The 20,350-nt window shown below is 38.0% G+C and overlaps 1 protein-coding gene across 1 annotated transcript; it reads right to left on the bottom strand.

The window, feature by feature from the left end:
- Nucleotides 221-1,003, bottom strand: LOC107641755 (phytosulfokines-like). Its single transcript, XM_016345223.2, has 2 exons — nt 689-1,003; nt 221-471 (listed from the first exon to the last, which is right to left on the bottom strand). Exons 1-2 carry the CDS (start codon nt 824-826, stop codon nt 358-360), a joined length of 252 nt encoding a protein of 83 aa, XP_016200709.1. The 5' UTR covers nt 827-1,003; the 3' UTR covers nt 221-357.

Raw genomic sequence — 20,350 nt, 5'->3', positions numbered from 1 at the left:
TGATATTTTAGTATATTTAATATTAATTTTATATTTATTTAAACTAAAACTTGAAAGAGTTTAAAAATGTGAAGCTTTTCTTTGTCTCTGCCTGCCTACAAAAGTGTGTTCACTTTGGAAATTAAAGTGACTTTGGGTCCATGTTGTTGGTTATAATATGCAAAACAAGTTGAGAGGTTTACACCGGACACTTAGCTAATGCAAGGTTTACACCGGACACTTAGCTAATGCATCATGAAAGATTACATTTCCAAGTTTCCAATCTGAAGATTATGTCACTAGAAAAACTTATTACACACTGGTTTATAGTATGAAATTTCCTGAAACTGAAACAAGTGACAATTGGATTTTCATTGTTCACGGCTTTTGCTTCTTCTGTGTGTAGATATAGTCTATGTGGGCTGCAAGTGTTCTTCTCATCAAGCACTCTTCTTTGCCCATGCCTTCACAAGTGTCCTTCTCTTCCAAAACCTTCAAGATTTAAGAATATACAAGACAAGGGCTCATGATGATTTGTAATTGTTATGTAATTGGCACTTGTCAGTAATAACTCCGGACAGAAAAAGTACGAACCAATTACGGTTTAAGATTTATGATTTAAAGTTTAGAATTTAAAATAAAACAAAATAGTTTTAAAAAAATTGGGTGAAGTATTATTCTTCTAAATAAATGAATGAAACAAACTCACCTCATTTTGAATATTGCTTGAAACATCAAAGCAAGATGCAGAGCCAGGAGCAGTGGCAGGGGCAGGTCTGCCTGCATATGCGAGGGTTAACAAGAAAGAGAAGAAGACGGCTGCCGTGCTAACGCTTTTCTTTTTCATTCTTTGCTTTCTTTCCACAATACTCGCTCAGAGTTGATGCCAATTTATAGACAGTGCTCAAGGGGCAGAGATGTAACTTCAGTTGGACTCTTAGTTAAATAAAAGTGAGTAATTACAGAGTACAATAAAATCAAGTAAGGTTGAATAACTACAGGCTCTCATGACTTGCTTATTCTGTTCACAGCCAATGATTGTGATTAGCATTCAACCATAGTGGACACACTCTCAAGGCTAAATATGGGGACATAAAATGTGACAAATGAGTTTTGTATTAAGTCAATGTATATGTTATTATCAGATATAGATATCATTACTATCGAATAGTTTTTCGCGTTATTCTAGATTTATCCTCATTTCTTGGGGGAAAGAAATTGCTTAATGGTTCAATGACTTCTTCACCACCTTAATTCCTTAAATATATTTTGTTAAAAATCATCAAGGGCATAAAATGGCAAGTTATTAGCAAAGTCGCTGGCACGGTGGAAGGTACTTAATAATGAAGATAGAAAAGTGATGTTATGTTGTATTAATGATTCAGAATAATAATTACAAGAAAATTAGAGTTATATGAGTTTATAGTATTATTTGAAGAAAAAATAAACCAATGAAACAGATATGAATTAAGAAAAGAAAGTGAAGTAGAAATGTAGCAATGCTCGTTGTGTATGAAGACTTGAACGAAGAGAAGAATTAATTAGAATAGATACAAGAAATTCGATATGATCAGAAGAAGGGGAACATAATGATAGAATGACACTATACCAGGTTTAAGTTATCTTCCATAATCCTTTCATTTGGTATTTATGATGCGTCCTCTCATGCTTCTACGCATGTCTAAAGGAGGTGGGTCAGCAATCACGTGTCTCTGTTTTGTAATTAACTTTTCCTTAGTAGAATTGCTAGCATTAGAGTGCTGACTCCCATTCAATTCTGTTATTCTCTTTATTACATTACCCTCTCCATTTAGATCAACCGTGTCCTCAAGGTTGAGAGCAGGGTATAGTCTAGTCACGTCTGTAACTGGTTCCCATGATGTTTTTGCAGTGTCTCCAATCCCATTGCACTTGGACCTATTGTTCTGGTTTTCCATGTTTGAGAATGGTGCGAACTCCCAGAACTCGAGAAGGCTCAAGAATAAGACCCATGGCACTAGTCTGTAGAGGCAATGGCAAGTAATGATCAGTGATATCCCCGCGGAATCTTTTTAACACTGAAATGTGGAGCACATTATGAATCTTGGCCTCTGGAGGAAGTTCGAGTCTATAGGCCACCAAGCTAAGTTTCTTGACAATGCAAAAAGGTCTAAAGTATCTAATTTCCAACTTCTGATTTTTCCTCAAAGCCACTGAGTGTTGGCGGTAAGGCTATAAACAAACCAGTACCATATCATTCTCTTCAAATTCAGCATCTCGATGATTTTTATCAACAAACGTCTTCATATATTGTTGGAAACGATTGAGGTTGGCCTTAAGCTGTTCAATCAACGTGTCCCAATTGGTTAACAACTCTTGCAATGATGATTCGTCAGCATGAGAGAACTCATATCTAATGAGATTTGGGAGGCACAACCATATAGAGCCATGTAAAGAGACATTTTGATGCTTCTGTGATGAGAAGTGTTATACCAATACTGGGCCCAAGGTAGCATATCGAACCATAACCTGGAATTCTCAAAAATAAAAATAAAAAAAGCAACAAAGATACATCTCCAATGTCTTGTTCACGACTTCACTTTTCCCATCCATTTGTGGGTGGTATGTTAAGCTCATGGATAAAGTAGTGCCTTGCAACTTAAATAATCTCCGCCAAAAGTGACTCATAAATATCCGATCCCTATCTGAGACAATAGAGCTAGGAAAGCCATGGAGTTTGACAATTTTTCTGATGAATGCCTTTGCCACTGAAGGGTTGTCAAAGTCATGTTTCAAGGGTATAAAATGAGAAAATTTTGTCAATCTATCAATGACCACCATAATAACGTGTACCCATGAGACTGTGAAAGAGCAGTGATAAAATCCATGCAGATAGCCTCCCACACATGTTATGGTATTGGGAGAGGTTGGAGCAATCCTGTAGGTAGTCAGGCTTCTGTTTTTGGCGCGCTAGCAAGTGGAGCAGCAAAGAACATAAGCTCTTATATTTCTTTGCATATTTGGCCAATAAAAGGCAGAACAAATCCATTCCACAGTCTTGAAAATGCTGAAATAACCTCTAATCACGCCATCATGGTATTCGTGCAAAATTGCTTGCATTAGAGTGCTCACTCCCATGAGCTTATGTATCCACTTTTGCTGGTCATAGGTGTGCAAGGTCTGATCTCCCAGAGTCTTTAAACTTTACTGATCTATACGTATAATGAATTTCTTCCCCCATAAGTAATGGTAGAACTTGGCTACTGCTTCAGTCACCACATAGAATTTTCGGGCATAAGCTGACTGGCGCTGCTTGTTAGTAGATAATTTATTAGAAAAGAAGGCAATGGGGTGTTTATCTTGCAAAATTACCGCTCCAATTCCTGTACTAGAAGCATCAGTTTCCACTATAAAAGGTTGATCAAACTTGGGAAGAGCCAAAACTAGTTTGAAAGTAATTGCCTTCTTCAATGACTCGAAGGCATGAGCAGCAACGGAACTCCACTGGAAGGAATCTTGCTTCAACAAATCTGTGAGAGGAGATGCAAGAGAAGCTAGCCTTTGATGAAGCACCTATACTAACCTGTCAACCTAAGAAATCCCTGAAGTTGTTTGAGGTTCTCAGGTGTCAGCCAAGCTATTATTGCCTGAACTTTATCCTTCTCCATATGGACGCCCTTCTCAGTGATGGTGTGACCCAGATAGTCATTTCGGACATAGCAAACAAGTATTTTGACATCTTGGCAATAAGGATTCCTTCTGTAATGTTTGTAACACGATCTCCAAATGTTCTAAGTGCTGAGAAGTGGAAGGACTGTAGATCAATATGTCATCGAAGAACACAAGGACAAACTTTCTTAAGAATGGCTAAAAGATATCGTTCATAAGATGTTGGAAGGTGATAAAAGATATCTATCCTCTGGCTTCACTAAAATCTGGTGATAACTTTATCTGAGATCCAACTTTGACAAAATTTTTGCTCCAAATAACTCATTGAGAAGTTCATCCACTGTGGGAATGGAAAATCAATCTTTGACTGTAATATTATTCAAAGCATGATAGTCTGTACAAAATCTCCAAGAGCCATCCTTTTTCTTGACCAAAAGGATTGGTGATGAGAAGGGGCTATGGCTTGGTTGAATGACGCCATCCTTAAGCATCTCTTGAATCATGCACTCAATCTGAGTCTTATGGTGGTGAGGGTATCGATTTTGACCCGAATTGGCGCTGCCCCCTCTACCAAGGGAATAGAGTGATCATGCCATCTTTGTGGGGAAAGTTCTGTAGGTTGTTAAAACACTATTTGATACTTCTGGAGAAGTTCAGCAAAAATAGGCTCCATGGTAGGAGAAAACGGCAGGGGAGTGACTGGATTCTGTGCAGGTTAGTGAACTTCTACTGTGAAGACTTCCTCAATTGCATCAGTGTTGAGAAAATGCCGAATGTAGTGATACTGAGCTTACTCCGGGGTAGAGTTCTTATCACCATGAACTGTAACAAACTCACCATTATGAAGGAATCGAAGAAAAGCAGCATCATAGTCCACAATGTGCATTTTCAGTTGCTTGAGGCAAGGGGAACCAATCACGAAGTCACCTCCAGCAACATGCACCACAACGACATGTGGAATAGTGACTTTCCACCTGATTATTGTGACATCCAGAGAAGGAATATAACCCTCAACATCTATGATGCCAAAATTTCCCGCTATCACCCTCACACTAGGGGCAAGCTGCATTGGGATATTCAAGAATTTGGCTATTCGGGGCTGGAGGAAACTGTCAGAGCTTCCCCCATCTAGTAGAGCCTAAATCTCTAACCCTTAAAGGAGATTCTAATTCGGATAGTGGATAAACCAGAGGTACCATGGATGGTATTGTAGGATAGGTGATGGTCAGTTACTTGTTACTCATGGGTCTGGAGTAAAGGATCTACTACCTTGTCAATTGCAATTTGCTGTTCCACATTCGAGGCTTCTTCTTCTTCAAGCTAAAATAACATGAAGTGCTGATTTGGGAATTTATGGAGAGTCGTGTACTTCTCATCGTACCAATAACACAAGCCTTTGGCTCTCTTAGCCTGAATTTCAGCTGAGGATAACCAGCAAATCGGATTTCATGGAGAAGCGAAGGATTGTTGGGATGGCGCTGACAGTAATGAAGGTAAGCTTGTATGTAGAGAATGCTTAGGTTGAGTTAAAGCTAGGGTCTGAAGGATAACAGAGCGGAACGAGGTTGGCACCGTAGTGGTACTCTAATAGGAGGAGAATTTGTCCTCGTATAAATGGGCGAAGCTCACGGCCCTCATCAAGAAAGGCAGACATTGTGCCTTGATCTTGCGCCTAATGTCCTGTTGTAACCCACTGATGAAACAATCCCTCAAGGCCTCCAGGGAATCAATGTGGGATTTGTTAGCCAATGCCATAAATTCTGCATAATAATCGAAAACTGACCCTTGTTATTGGAGTTTGAAAAGAAGTTCTCTCAGCGACTCGAACAGCGAAGGACCAAACTCAATTTCAATTGATCTCTTCAATTGGATCCAAGAACGAAAAAGTGATGTACGTTGCATCATCTGAAACCATGGGATTTCCATACCCGACATGTGCATCGCAGCGAGACCCACTTGTTCCTCCTCAGGAACCCAGAAGAACTCAAAATATTGATCAACAGAAAAAAAATCCAAGCTAAAGCATCAGATCCATCGAATATGGCCAAGTCGTAGTTTACCTTCCTGGGTTGTGTAGTTTCACGCCAAGAATGATCCCCTCCAGAGTTCGCGCCATGGTGAGAACCCAAAACAACCGATCTAGCCTGAGATGACTCATTAGTGAGTTGGGAAATGGGAGCTTGAAGAGACTCGAATTTCAGATCTGTTGCTTTCTTCAATCGAGCTCGCTCAGATCTATTCTCCTTCATTATCATCTACATCATCTGAAACAACTTCTTGACATCGGCCTCCAAACCCTTTATTCTGGTGTTGTCGGCCATGGCAATGAAAGCACCAAATGAAAGGTACTTAATAATGCAGATAGAAAAGTGATGTTGTATTGATAATTCAGAATAATAATTACAAGGAAATTGGAGCTATATGAGTTTGTAATATTACTTGAAGAAAAAATAAACCAATGAAACAGTGTTATGAACTAAGAAAAGAAAGTGAAGCAGAAACATAGCAATGCTTGTTGTGCATGAGGATCTGAACGAAGAGAAGAATTAATTAGAACAGATACAAGGATTCGATGTAACCAGAAGAGGGAAGAACATAATGATAGAATGACACTATACCAGGCTCAAGCTACCTTGCATAATCCTTCCATTTAGTATTTATGATGTATCCTCTCATGCTTTCACGCACGTCTAAAGGAGGTGGGTCAGCAACCATGTATCTTTGCTCTGTAACTAACTTCCCCTTAGTAGTATTGATTGCATTAGAGTGCTCACACACATTCAATTATGTTATTCACTTTATTACATTACCCCCTCCATTTAGATCAACCATGTCCTCAAGGTTGAGAGCAGGGTATAGTCTAGTCACGTCTGTTATTGGTTCCTAGGATGTTTCTGCAGCGTCTCCAATTCCCCATTGCACATGGACCTGTTGTTTTGGTTTTCCATGTTTGAAAATGGTGTGAACTCCCAGAACTCGAGAAGGCTCAAGTATAGGACCCTCGAAAATAATTTCTAGTCGAATTTTTGAGAATGCCGATTCGAAAAGTGGCAAGTGATTTCGATTTGATATAACAAGTCGAAGCTAATAGTTGACATGTCGAATTTAATGATGTAATATATAAGGGCAGTTACTTGGCTTTGCAGTTTGGTGAGAACAATTATTCTTTCAAATTCTTTAAAGGTGACACTTGGCAGTACAAGATTGGTCAAATTTATCTATAGATTGACAAGGTTTAGAGGAAGTAAGAGTTTGGAATTCATATTCAGAAAGTATTCTCACACACTCATATTCCAGCGACTTTCTAAGTCTGCCACGAGTTTATTTTCTGTAGGATTCCTTCCATGTCTTTACATTTCTTTTCAAGTTCTTGTAATTTACTTTCATGTAATTCATTTTCTTTTTACAAAAGTCATTTTCTTTCTTCTTTATGTTCTAAATTGTCATTTTAATTTCAAAGTCCTTCGACTACATTAAAGGCAATTGCTTACTTAATTCGAAGTATTTACTTTTATTCAATCTCTTTCTTTCTGAATTTAAAGATCTTTATTTCAGTTTGTGTTTTGTTACTTCTTTCCTTTCATTCGTTTAGAGTAAAATCTTTGGTGCATAAAAAAGAAAAGTAGTACTCACAAAAGAGGAGTAGATTTTGTCCCTGGATCATAGATATCTAACCAACTAAGATTTATGAAAAATCTGTATAACATAGATATGGGATAGTTTTTCATAAAATTGTGTTAAAGATTTTTCATTTTGATATGGTATTAATTTAGTGCAGGGGCAGAGCTAGATGAAATATTAGAGAGGGCCAAAAATATTTTTACAATAAAATAAGACTAAAATAAAATTTTAAAAAGGGAATAAACTGAAATTTATATATCATTTATATGTAAAAAATTATAATTAGGGGGCCATTGCCCTCTTCCCCACTCTGAAGCTCTGCCTCTGATTTAGTGTATGCAACTTCAGAGTGATAAGAATATTAATATGACTAACGAAACTTCAAACAGTAATATAGAATCTTCATCAAACAATAATATCCCTGGAGTTGTAGCACAAACTTCTGCAAGTTTAACATCCCACACAGAAGAATGTATTCAGAATCCTGGAAATGGTTTTGGGGAGAATGTTGCAGTTAATAATGCAATCGCTGGGCATAGTGGGCATAACCCGCGTTCTCGAATTTCTCCAACTCAAATTCAATCGTCGGTAACTATTGGTTGGCCTCCTTTTGGCCTTCCTCCAGGTTATACCCCACCCATGGGTGGTTATGCACTTTTAGTTAGATTTGAAAATGCGCCAGGTGCGGTAAATAACCAACCAAGTTTTTCTCACTCCGATATGAGTCTAGATTACCATATTGGTTTGACGTCGAATAGCGCAGGGTCTTTTGTTGTCTTTCGACAGCATATTGATGAAAGCCATCATGATTTAGTCAATTTGTTAACTCAACAAACGACTGCTATTCTAAATCCTATAATGATTGATAAAGAAACAAAGTACAAGCATTTGCCTAGTCAAGTCAAACGAATTGCTCGAATTGTTGATTATGATAAAAGGGAACCTCATCATCAAAATCTTAGAGTAGATCCAAAGAACTTAGGCAATAATCGAGGAAATTTACATGATAACACTGATGAGGAAGAATATATGCTTCATGTAGTTTGACGCAATTAGAATACTGATAATGTGCAACCAACGTGGAGATTATTACCGGATGACTAGAATTGTCGAAAATGTTCACAATAGGGTAGGTATCAATGTAGGGTTTATAAATCGACCTTATTTTGTATCAAGTTTTTCTGCTAAAATTCAAATGGCTGAGGTGCCAGGGGGTATGAAAAATCCTAAGATAGTAACAAAGTTTGCTGGAACGGTTGGAGAGTCTACCATTGAGCATATTGCCAGATATATGGTCAATTAAGAAATCTGGCAAATGATGAAAACTTGAAAATGAATTTCTTTCCCTCCTCTTTACCAAAAAATACTTTCACATGCTTTTTAAATCTGAGGCCTAGTTCGATTTTGATTTGGACACAATTAGAAAATACTTTTCATACTAAATTTTATATAGGGGAGTTAAATATTGCAGTAACAAATTTGGACACAATCAAGCATGATGTTGGTGAATCAATTGATGATTTTATTATTTTCTTTAAAAACACACATAATCAATGCTATGTATCACTTCCTGAAAGTGAAGTGGTCAAGATAGCTGATGAGCGGATAATTTATACACTTTTTGGCATTGTTTTTAGTATTTTTTTAGTATATTTTAGTTAGTTTTTATTCAAAAATCACATTTCTGGACTTTACTATGAGTTTGTGTGTTTTTCTGTGATTTCAGGTATTTTCTTACTGAAATTGAGGGACCTGAGCAAAAATCTGATTCAGAGGCTGAAAAAGGACTGCAGATGCTGTTGGATTCTGATCTACCTGCACTTGAAGTGGATTTTCTGAAGCTTCAGAAGCCCAATTGGCGCGCTCTTAATTGCGTTGAAAAGTAGACATCCTGGGCTTTCCAGCAATATATAATAGTCTATACTTTGCCCGAGATTTGATGGCCCAAACCGGCGTTCCAAGTCAGCATAAAAATTCTGGCGTCAAAATGCCAGAACTGGCATAAAAGCTGGAGTTAAACGCCCAAACTGGCACAAAAGCTGGCATTTAACTGCAAGAAAAGTCTCTACATGTGAAAGCTTCAATGCTCAGTCCAAGCACACACCAAGTGGGCCCGGAAGTGGATTCTGCATCATTTACTCATTTCTGTAAACCCTAGGCTACTAGTTTTCTATAAATAGGACCTTTTGTTATTGTATTCTCTACGGCATGAGTCTTTAAACCCCATGGTTGGGGGTGAGGAGCTTTGCTGTGTCTCGATGAATTAATGTAATTACTACTGTTTTCCATTCTATCACGCTTATTTCTATTCTAAGATATTCACTCGCACTTCAACTTGATGAATGTGATGATCCGTGACACTCATCATTATTCTCACCTATAAACGCGTGCCTGACAAACACCTCCGTTCTATCTGCAATAGCTTGAGTGCATATCTCTTGGGTTTCTAATCTAAGATTAGAACCTTCGTGGTAGGCTAGAATTATTGGTGGCCATTCCTGAGATCCGGAAAGTCTAAACCTTGTCTGTGGTATTCCGAGTAAGATCTAGGAAGGGATGACTGTGACGAGCTTCAAACTCACGAGTGCTGGGCGTAGTGACAGACACAAAAGGATCAATGGATTCTATTCCGACATGAGTGAGAACCGACAGATGATTAGTCGTGCGGTGACAGCGCATTTGGACCATTTTCACTGAGAGGACGGATGGTAGCCATTGACAACGGTGATCCACCAACATACAGCTTGCCATGGAAGGAGCCTTGCGTACATGAAGAAGAAGACAGTAGGAAAGCAGAGATTCAGAAGATAGAGCATCCCCAAAACCTCTACCTGTTCTCCATTACTGCAAAACAAGTATTTATTTCATGTTCTTTTAAATTTTACAATTAAATCTGAGAATTATTGATATCCTCACTAAGAGTTACAATATAACCATAGCTTGCTTCAAGCCGACAATCTCCGTGGGATCGACCCTTACTCACGTAAGGTATTACTTGGACGACCCAGTGCACTTGCTGGTTAGTTGTGCGGAATTGCAAAAGTGTGATTGTGATTTCATGCACCAAGTTTTTGGCGCCGTTGCCGAGGATTGTTCGAGTTTGGACAACTGACGGTTTATCTTGTTGCTTAGATTAGGAATAATTTATTTTTGTTGGTTTAGAGTCACTAAATTTGAGTCTTTTATTTGAATTTAGTTTCATATTTTAAGTTCGGTGTCAATTGCATGCTTTTATTTTCTTTCAATTTTTTGAATTTGCATGTTCTTAGTTCTTTCTTGATCTTTAAAAATTCTAAGTTTGGTGTCTTCTTTGTGTTTTCCTTTAAAATTTCAAAAATTTGTGTTTGATTTTCTAAAAATTTTAAGTTTGGTATCCCTTGTGCTTTTATTTACTTAAAAATTTTTCAAAAATTTGTTCTTGGTGTTCATCTTGATCTTCAAAGTGTTCTTGGTGTTCATTTTCACATTCAAAGTTTTCTTGTTTGTTCTCTTTGTTTTAATCTAAAATTTCTAAGTTTAGTGTCATTTTGTTGTTTTTCTCTTTCCTCATTAAAATTCAAAAATTAAAAAAAATATCTTTTCCGTATTTTACTCATAAATTTCGAAATTTTGCATTAAATTAGTCAAAGATTTTCAAAATCATATCTTTTTTTTTGTCAAGTCAAAATTCTAATTTCAAAAATTGATCTTTTCAAATCTTTTTCAAAAATCAAATCGTTTTAATTTCTTCAATCGTATCTTTTCAATCATTTTTTTAATAAATTGTAATCATATCTTCTCAATCATATCTTTTTCAAAATAATTTTCAATCATATCTTTCTGATTGCTAATTCTAAAATCTTTTTAATCAATTAATTAATTTAGTTGTCAATTTGCTTTTATTTCATTTTCTTCTAATTTTCGAAACTTTTATTTTATCTTCCATTTATTTTGTTTTATTTTATTCGGTTACTTTTAATTAAATAAAATAAAAAAATTTTAAAAATATAATTTAATTGCAATTCATATCAATTCTCTTTTCTCCATCATGGACATAAGTGGAAATGAACAGTCCAGAAGGACTCTGGGGTCATATGCTAACCCCATTACAGCTGCATATGGGAGTAGCATCTGTATACCTCCCATCAAAGCAAGCAGTTTTGAGCTAAATCCTCAGCTCATTATCATGGTGCAACAAAATTGCCAGTATTTCGGTCTTCCACAGGAAGAACCTACTGAGTTTCTGGCACAGTTCTTACAAATTGCTGACACAGCACGTGATAAAGAAGTGGATCAGGATGTCTACAGATTATTACTGTTTCCATTTGCTGTAAAAGATCAAGCTAAGAGGTGGTTAAATAATCAACCCTCAGCAAGCATAAAAACATGGAGACAGTTATCAGACAAATTCCTGAATCAATTTTATCCTCCAAAAAGGATGACACAGCTAAGGCTAGACATCCAAGGCTTTAAATAAGAGGATCATGAATCCCTTTATAATGTCTGGGAGAGGTACAGAGGGATGCTAAGGAAATGCCCCTCTGAAATGTTCTCAGAGTGGGTACAGTTAGACATCTTCTACTATGGGCTTACAGAAAGAGCTCAAATGTCTCTAGACTATTCAGCTGGTAGATCTATACACATGAGAAACACAATTGAAGAGGCTCAAGAACTCATAGATACGATTGCTAGAAATCAACATCTGTACTCAAGCAGTGAGTCCTCCTTATGACAAAATAATTAGCAGAATTTAAAGAGATGCTCCAAGACACTAAAAATGCTAACAAGAATATAGAAGCACAATTGAATCAGACAAGACAGCAGCTATCTAAACAGATAACAGAAGAATGCCAAGCTGTTCAACTAAGGAGCGGGAAGACATTGAATAATTCAGCTCAAAGTAGCAGAAAGCCAAGAAAGGAACAACTGACAGAGGATAACCAAACCACTGCCTAAAATCCCTCTGAGGACAGCAAGAGCCCAAAGAGGAATAATTCTGGCGTTCAAACGCCAGAAAAGGGTGAAAGATTGGCGTCAAACGCCTAGTGGATGCCCACTTCTGGCGTTCAAACACCAGAAAAGGGGGAAAAGTTGGTGTTAAACGCCCATTCCTTGCCCAGTTCTGGCGTTCAAACGCCAGAAAATGGTGGGAAGCTGGCGTTAAATGCCCATCCAGCACCCAATCCTGGCGTTCAAATGCCAATGAGGGATCAGACACCTGCAAGTGCTGATAGTAACCCCTCTAAGAAGGCTTCTCCAACCACCTCTGTAGGGAATAAAACTGCAGCAACTAAGGTTGAAGAATATAAAGCCAAGTTACCTTATCCTCAAAAACTCCGCCAAGTGGAACAGGATAAACAATTTGCCCACTTTGCAGACTATCTCAGGACTCTTGAGATAAAGATCCCGTTTGCAGAGGCACTTGAGCAAATACCATCTTATGCTAAGTTCATGAAAGAGATCTTAAGTCATAAGAAGGATTGGAGAGAAACGAAAAAAGTTTTTCTCACTGAAGAATACAGTGCAGTCATTCTGAAAAGCTTACCAAAGAAGCTTAAAGATCTAGGAAGCTTTATGATACCATGCACATTAGAGGGTGCTTGTACCAAGACAGCTCTGTGACCTTGGAGCAAGTATCAACCTAATACCTGCATCCACTATCAGAAAGCTTGGCTTGACTGAAGAAGTCAAACCAACCCGGATATGTCTTCAACTTGCTGATGGCACCATTAAATACCCATCAGGCATAATTGAGGACATGATTGTCAAGGTTGGGCCATTCACCTTTCCCACTGACTTTGTAGTGCTGGAAATGGAGGAGCACAAGAGTGCAACTCTCATTCTAGGAAGACCTTTCTTAGAAACTGGACGAACTCTTATTGATGTACAAAAAGGGGAGGTGACCCTGAGAGTCAATGAGGATGAGTTCAAGTTAAATGCTGTCAAAGCCATGCAGCACCCAGACACATCAAATGACTGCATGAGCGCTGATATTATTGACTCTTTGGTGGAAGAGATCAATATGACTGAAAGTCTCGAATCAGAGCTAGAGGACATCTTTAAAGATGTTTAGCCTGATCTGGAGGAATCAGAGGAAATAAAAGAACCTCTGAAAATTTCTCAGGAAGAGGAGAAACCTCCTAAACCCGAGCTCAAACCACTACCACCATCCTTGAAATATGCATTTCTGGGAGAGGGTGACACTTTTCTAGTGATCATAAGCTCTACTTTAAATCCACAGGAAGAGAAGGCACTAATTCAAGTGCTAAGGACACACAAGACAGCTCTTGGGTGGTCCATAAGCGATCTTAAGGGCATTAGCCCAGCAAGATGCATGCACAAGATCCTATTAGAGGATGATGCTAAGCCAGTGGTACAACCACAGAGGCGGCTAAATCCAGCCATGAAGGAGGTGGTACAGAAAGAGGTCACTAAGTTACTAGAGGCTGGGATTATTTATCCTATTTCTGATAGCCCCTGGGTAAGCCCTGTCCAAGTTGTACCCAAAAAGGGAGGCATGACAGTGGTTTACAATGAAAAGAATGAACTGGTTCCTACAAGAACAGTTACAGGGTGGCGTATGTGTATCAACTACAGAAGGCTCAATACAGCCACCCGAAAGGATCATTTTCCTTTACCATTCATAGACTAGATGCTAGAGAGACTAGCAGGTCATGACTATTACTGCTTTTGGATGGCTATTCAGGTTACAACCAAATTGCAGTAGATCCTCAAGACCAAGAGAAAACAGCATTCACATGTCCTTCTAGAGTATTTGCCTATAGAAGGATGCCTTTTGGTCTGTGCAATGCACCTGCAACCTTTCAGAGGTGCATGCTCTCTATCTTCTCTGATATGGTAGAAAAATTCTTGGAAGTCTTCATGGATGACTTTTCAATATTTAGAGACTCATTCAGCTCCTTCCTTGACCATTTAGCACTTGTTCTGAAAAGGTGCCAAGAGACCAACCTAGTTTTAAACTGGGAAAAATGTCACTTTATGGTGACTGAAGGAATTGTCCTTGGGCATAAAATTTCAAACAAGGGAATAGAGGTGGATCAAGCTAAAGTAGAAGTAATTGAAAAATTACCACCACCTGCCAATGTTAAGGCAATCAGAAGCTTTCTGGAGCATGTAGGATTCTATAGGAGGTTTATAAAGGATTTTTCAAAAATTGAAAAATCTCTGAGCAATCTGCTGGCTGCTGACACACCATTTGTATTTGACACAGAGTGTCTGCAAGCGTTTGAAACTCTGGAAGCTAAGCTAGTCACAGCACCAGTTATTTCTGCACCAGACTGGACATTACCATTTGAACTAATGTGTGATGCCAGTGACCATGCCATTGGTGCAGTACTGGGACAGAGGCATAACAAGCTTCTGCACGTCATTTACTATGCCATCCGTGTTCTAAATGACGCACAAAAAAACTACACAACCACAGAAAAAGAGCTGCTTGCAGTAGTTTATGCCATTGACAAGTTTAGATCCTATTTAGTAGGTTCAAAGGTGATTGTGTATACTGACCATGCTGCTCTTAAATACCTACTCACAAAGCAGGATTCAAAACCCAGGCTCATAAGATAGGTGTTGCTTCTGCAAGAGTTTGATATAGAAATAAGAGACAGAAAAGGGACAGAGAACCAGGTAGCTGATCACCTGTCCCGGATAGAACCAGTAGCAGGGGCGTCCCTCCCTCCTACTGAGATCTCTGAGACCTTTCCGGATGAGCAACTCTTCGCCATTCAGGAAGCACCATGGTTTGCAGACATTGCAAACTATAAAGCTGTGAGGTTCATACCCAAGAAACTAACCGTTGTTGTGCTAGAAAAGATTTTGATGAAAATGTAGAAAACTTTGATTCACTAAATTTGAATGGTGAAGACAAAGAAAAAGATTTAAATGAAGCCTCTACAAGCTCAACAAAAGATAGCGTTCAAGTTGAAGAAATTGAACCATCACACGCACAAATAAATGCACTTCCAAAGGACTGGCGTACTTCAAAGGACCATCCTCTAGACAACGTCATTGGTAATGTTTCGAAAGGGGTAACAACTCGATCTACTTTTAGAAATTTATTTACAAATAGTGCTTTTGTTTCTCAAATTGAACCATCTACCATTGAGTCCGCAATTGATGATGAACATTGGGCTATGGCAATGCAAGAGGAGCTTAACAAATTCAAACAAAATGACGTTTGGGAATTGGTGCCTAAACCAAGTAATCAAACAATTGTAGGAACAAAATGGGTTTTTAGAAATAAACTCAATGAAAATGGTACAACAACTAGCGGACATCTTCACTAAACCTTTATGTAAAGAAAGTTTTTTTAACATCTGAAATGAACTTGGTATCTTGGATTCTAATCTAATATGATTTGTTTGAATTCATTGCATTTATATTACTATTTTTGTATCTCTTACTAACTTAAGCATTGGAGATATCCAATTAGCCATTGTCTTGTAGGTTTATGAGTTGATGAATGAGTGATTAATCTTGAGGTAGATTGAAGAATTTGAAGATTATAAACAATGGAAGATCAACAAATTGAAGTTTATAATAGTTTAAGTGAGTATATACATGATGGAACTCAAAGGATTGAAGAAAGAACCACCAAAGGATTATATGAAGACCAAGATTGATTGTCTCCTCTTCATCAAGTCACTTTTTATTGCTTTATGTTTATTTGATTATATGAATTGTTAAACTAACTCCTAGTAAGCTAAGGATTTCTATTATGGTTTAAATACTTTGATATTTCCTTCATAATTTTGTTTAATGATTAATGCTTGTATGCTTATTTGGTGAATAACTCAAAATAGGCTTGGTACCCCTATTTTAAGTTAATGTACATGCTTTAATATATTTCACTTATTTAGGGGGAATTATGCATGTTTTTTATATATATAAAAAGAGGAAATCAAATTCTTTTTGAAAGGGGGAATATCTCATCCTTGAAATTAATAGAGAAATTGAACTTAAAAAAATACATTGTTTTATGCATGCTTCTATGACACATTTCAAACTCCTTTCTTTTTGATAATGTCAAAAGGGGGAAGAGAAGTTTCCAAAGAGTACATCAGGGTGCAAACGAAAAAATTAATTTCTGATGCAAAGTACTATTTATGGGATGAACCATATCTCTTTAAGAGATATGCAGACGGAATGATCCACAGATGCGTACCTAGAGAGGAGGCACAAAAAATCCTATGGCATTGCCACGGATCACAGTATGGAGGACATTTCAGAGGTGAGCGAACAACCACTAAGGTCCTCCAATGTGGTTTCTACTGGCCTACTCTCTATAGAGATGTCTGAGAGTTTGTGCGTAACTGTGACAGTTGCCAGAGAGCTGGTAACTTACCTCATGGTTATGCCATGCCTCAACAAGGGATCTTAGAGATTGAGTTATTTGATATATGGGGTATTGACTTCATGGGTCCTTTCCCACCATCATACTCAAACACTTACATTCTGGTGGCAGTAGACTACGTATCTAAATGGGTAGAAGCAATTGTCACACCCACTAATGATACTAAGACAGTGCTGAAGTTCCTCCAGAAACATATCTTCAGCAGATTTGGTGTTCCCAGAGTACTCATCAGTGACGGGGGCACTCATTTCTGCAATAAACAACTTTACTCTGCTATAGTCCAGCATTCAAGACTCCTATAGGAACCTCTCCATACCAGCTTGTGTATGGCAAGGCCTGTCATCTGCCCGTGGAACTGGAACATAAGGCCTACTAGGCCACCAGATTCCTAAACATGGATGCTAAGTTAGCTGGAGAGAAAAGATTGCTCCAGCTGAATGAGCTAGAGGAATTCAGACTCAATGCTTTTGAAAATGCAAAAATTTATAAGGAGAAAGTAAAAAGGTGGCATGACAAGAAACTGTCATCTAGAGTCTTTGAACCAAGACAGAAGGTTCTGCTGTTTAACTCTAGGCTCAGACTATTCCCCGGGAAATTGAAATTCCAGTGGAGGGGACCATATGTGATTACAAGTGTGTCACCCTATGGATATGTTGAGTTTCAGGATATTGACTCTGACAAAAAGTTCATTGTTAATGGACAGAGAATCAAATTGAGCAAGAATGCTCAAAACTGAGACTAGAATAAAGCTCAGTCAAGGTCCAACTAAAGACAATAAAGAAGCGCTTACTGGGAGGCAACCCAGCCAGTAGCAAGTTATTTGTTTTTATTAATACTTATAGAAGTTTGATATAAATTTTCTTCAAGATTAATCATCAAATTGTAGGAATTCACAGAGTTACACAAGGATTCAGTGCAAAAAGCAGAGAAAAGGAGCTCACTGGCAAGAAAACGCCAGTAAGGGGCATTTTGGGCGTTAAATGCCAGAATAGATACCATTCTGGGCGTTTAACGCCAGTAAAGATACCATTTTGGGCGTTAAACGCCAGAATGGGTACCATTCTGGGCGTTTAACGCCAGAATTGCAGCATCCTGGGTGTTCAGAAAAATGCCCAGTAACAAAAGATTTCTGGCATTTAACGCCAGCCAGGGTACCTGGCTGGGCGTTAAACACCCACAATGGCCAATATATGGGCGTTAAACGCCAGAATGGATACCATTCTGGGCGTTTAACGCCAGAAAGGCAGGGGGAGAGGATTTTGTTTTCCACTTCAAAATTTTTCAAATTTTCATGTTTTGACTCATAATTTTCTGCATAAACATGTTACAAATTTTCATCATTCACCTTCAATTTTAAAAAATTTAACAATTTTCTAAATCTCTTTTCAAATTTCTTTCAAATCCTTCCCAAATCTTCTTCAAAAACTCAAATATCTTCTCAATTTCTTTCCAAATCTTTTCCAACTTATCATATCATCTCTTAATTCTTAGATGCATCAACAAATTTTCAGATTTAACCTCTTCATATCTTTTCCATTTAAAAATCTCATCTTTTTCATATCATGGTTCTATTTTTTTTCACCAATCATATCTTTATGTCATATCTTTTTCAAATTTTCGAAATCTCTCCCCTCCACTTATAAATACACATTCGGCCATCCCCACCTCTCCACCATTCAAATTTGCCTATCCTCCTATCTCTCTCTTTTCCCTTCTTTTGCTTGAGGACAAGCAAACCTCTAAGTTTGGTGTATTTTTCCGTGATCACCGAGCTAAGACTCATTAAGATCATGGCTCCTAAAGGAAAACAAACCAACTCAAGAGGCAAGAAAGAGAATACTCCAAAGAGTCTTTGGAATCAAGAGAGGTTCTTAACCAAAGAACATGCAGACCATTACCACAAAATAATGGGTCTGAGGTCAGTGATCCCGGAAGTTAAATTCGATCTGAAAGAAGACGAATATCCGGAGATCCAAGAGCAAATTCGAAACAGAGGATGGGAAATTCTAGCTAATCCTGAGACAAAAGTTGGAAGAAACATGGTTCAGGAATTCTACTTAAATCTGTGGCTGACAGATAAGCAGAGAATAACTGGAACCGCCTTTCATACCTATAGAACTATGGTCAGAGGGAGGATTATTTACTTCCACCTGGACAAAATAAGAGAGGTCTTCAAACTGCCTCAACTACAAGATGATCCAGAATCCTTTAATAGGAGAATGGTGAGAGTAGATAAGGGGTTGAACCAAGTTCTAGAGGACATATGCCTCCCTGGAACTAAGTGGATAACCAATTCAAAAGGTGTCCCAAACCAACTCAAGAGAGGATATCTCAAACCAGTCGCAAGAGGCTGGTTGGACTTCATTGGGCGTTCTATACTGCCCACTAGCAACCGCTCTGAGGTCACTGTCAAAAGAGCAGTGATGATTCATTGTATTATGCTGGGAAACGAAGTGGAGATTCATCATCTGATTTCTTGTGAGATTTACATAATTGCAAACAAGAACTCCACTGAAGCCAAACTGGCATACCCAAGCTTAATTTCTCTGTTATGTAAAGATGTTGGGGTGAGGATGGGAGTAGATGAATTCATCCCAATCGAACACCCAATCACCAAGAAGTCAATGGAAGGACAACAAGTGCAAGATAACTCCATCAAAAGGAGAGCGCAGGAGTTCCTCCCAGAAATCTCTGAAATTGACTACTGGACCCGCCTAGAAGCATCTGTCACCAAGCTGCAAGAAGCTGTGGAGCAACTTAAGGAAGAACAGCAGAATCAAAACTGCATGCTCTGCAAGCTGCTTAAGGAACAGGAAAAGCAGGGGCGTGAGCTACAGGAGTTGAAGCGCCAGAAGCTCTCCCTTGAAGGACCAAACACCCCACAGAAGGAAGGAGCATCCACTTCTCAAAATCAAGGTTGTTGAGTCCTAACTCTGTGATAACCTTTATTATTATGAATCTATTTTAAGAGTCATTTATTTTTCTGTTTTTAATTTTCTGTCTTCTATTATTATTGGTCTACTCTTATATTTATTTTTGAGTCTTATTTTTATTTTCCATGATTAATAAAATTTAAAGTTTATGTCTTAAAGCTATGAATGTCCTATAAATCCATCACCTTTCTTAAAGGAAAAATGTTTTAAATCACAAAAGAACAAGAAGTACATGATTTCGAATTCATCCTTGAAATTAGTTTAATTATTTTGATGTGGTGACAATACTTTTTGTTTTCTGAATGAATGCTTGAATAGTGCATATGTCTTTTGAATTTATTGTTTATGAATGTTAAAATTGTTGGCTCTTGAAAGAATGATGGAAAAGGAGAAATGTTATTGATAATCTGAAAAATCATAAAATTGATTCTTGAAGCAAGAAAAAGCAGTGAAAAGCTTGCGAAAAAAAAAGGTGAAAAAAAATAAAAGAAAAAGAAAGAAAAAAAAGTAAGCAGAAAAAGCCAATAGCCCTTTAAACCAAAAGGCAAGGGTAATAGAAAGGATTCAAGGCTTTGAGCATCAGTGGATAGGAGGGCCCACAGGAATAAAATCCTGGCCTAAGCGGCTAAACCAAGCTGTCCCTAACCATGTGCTTGTGGCGTGAAGGTGTCAAGTAAAAACTTGAGACTGAGCGGTTAAAGTCGTGGTCCAAAGCAAAAAGAGTGCGCTTAAGAGCTCTGGACACCTCTAATTGGGGACTTTAGCTGAGCTAAGTCACAATCTGAAAAGGTTCACCCAGTTATGTGTCTGTAGAATT

The sequence above is a fragment of the Arachis ipaensis genome, chromosome B05 (genome assembly GCF_000816755.2).
Source record: "Arachis ipaensis cultivar K30076 chromosome B05, Araip1.1, whole genome shotgun sequence".
NCBI classification, from domain to species: domain Eukaryota; kingdom Viridiplantae; phylum Streptophyta; class Magnoliopsida; order Fabales; family Fabaceae; genus Arachis; species Arachis ipaensis.
The sequence above is the reverse complement of the archived record's forward strand: the minus strand, read 5'-3'. Positions and strand labels throughout refer to the sequence as shown.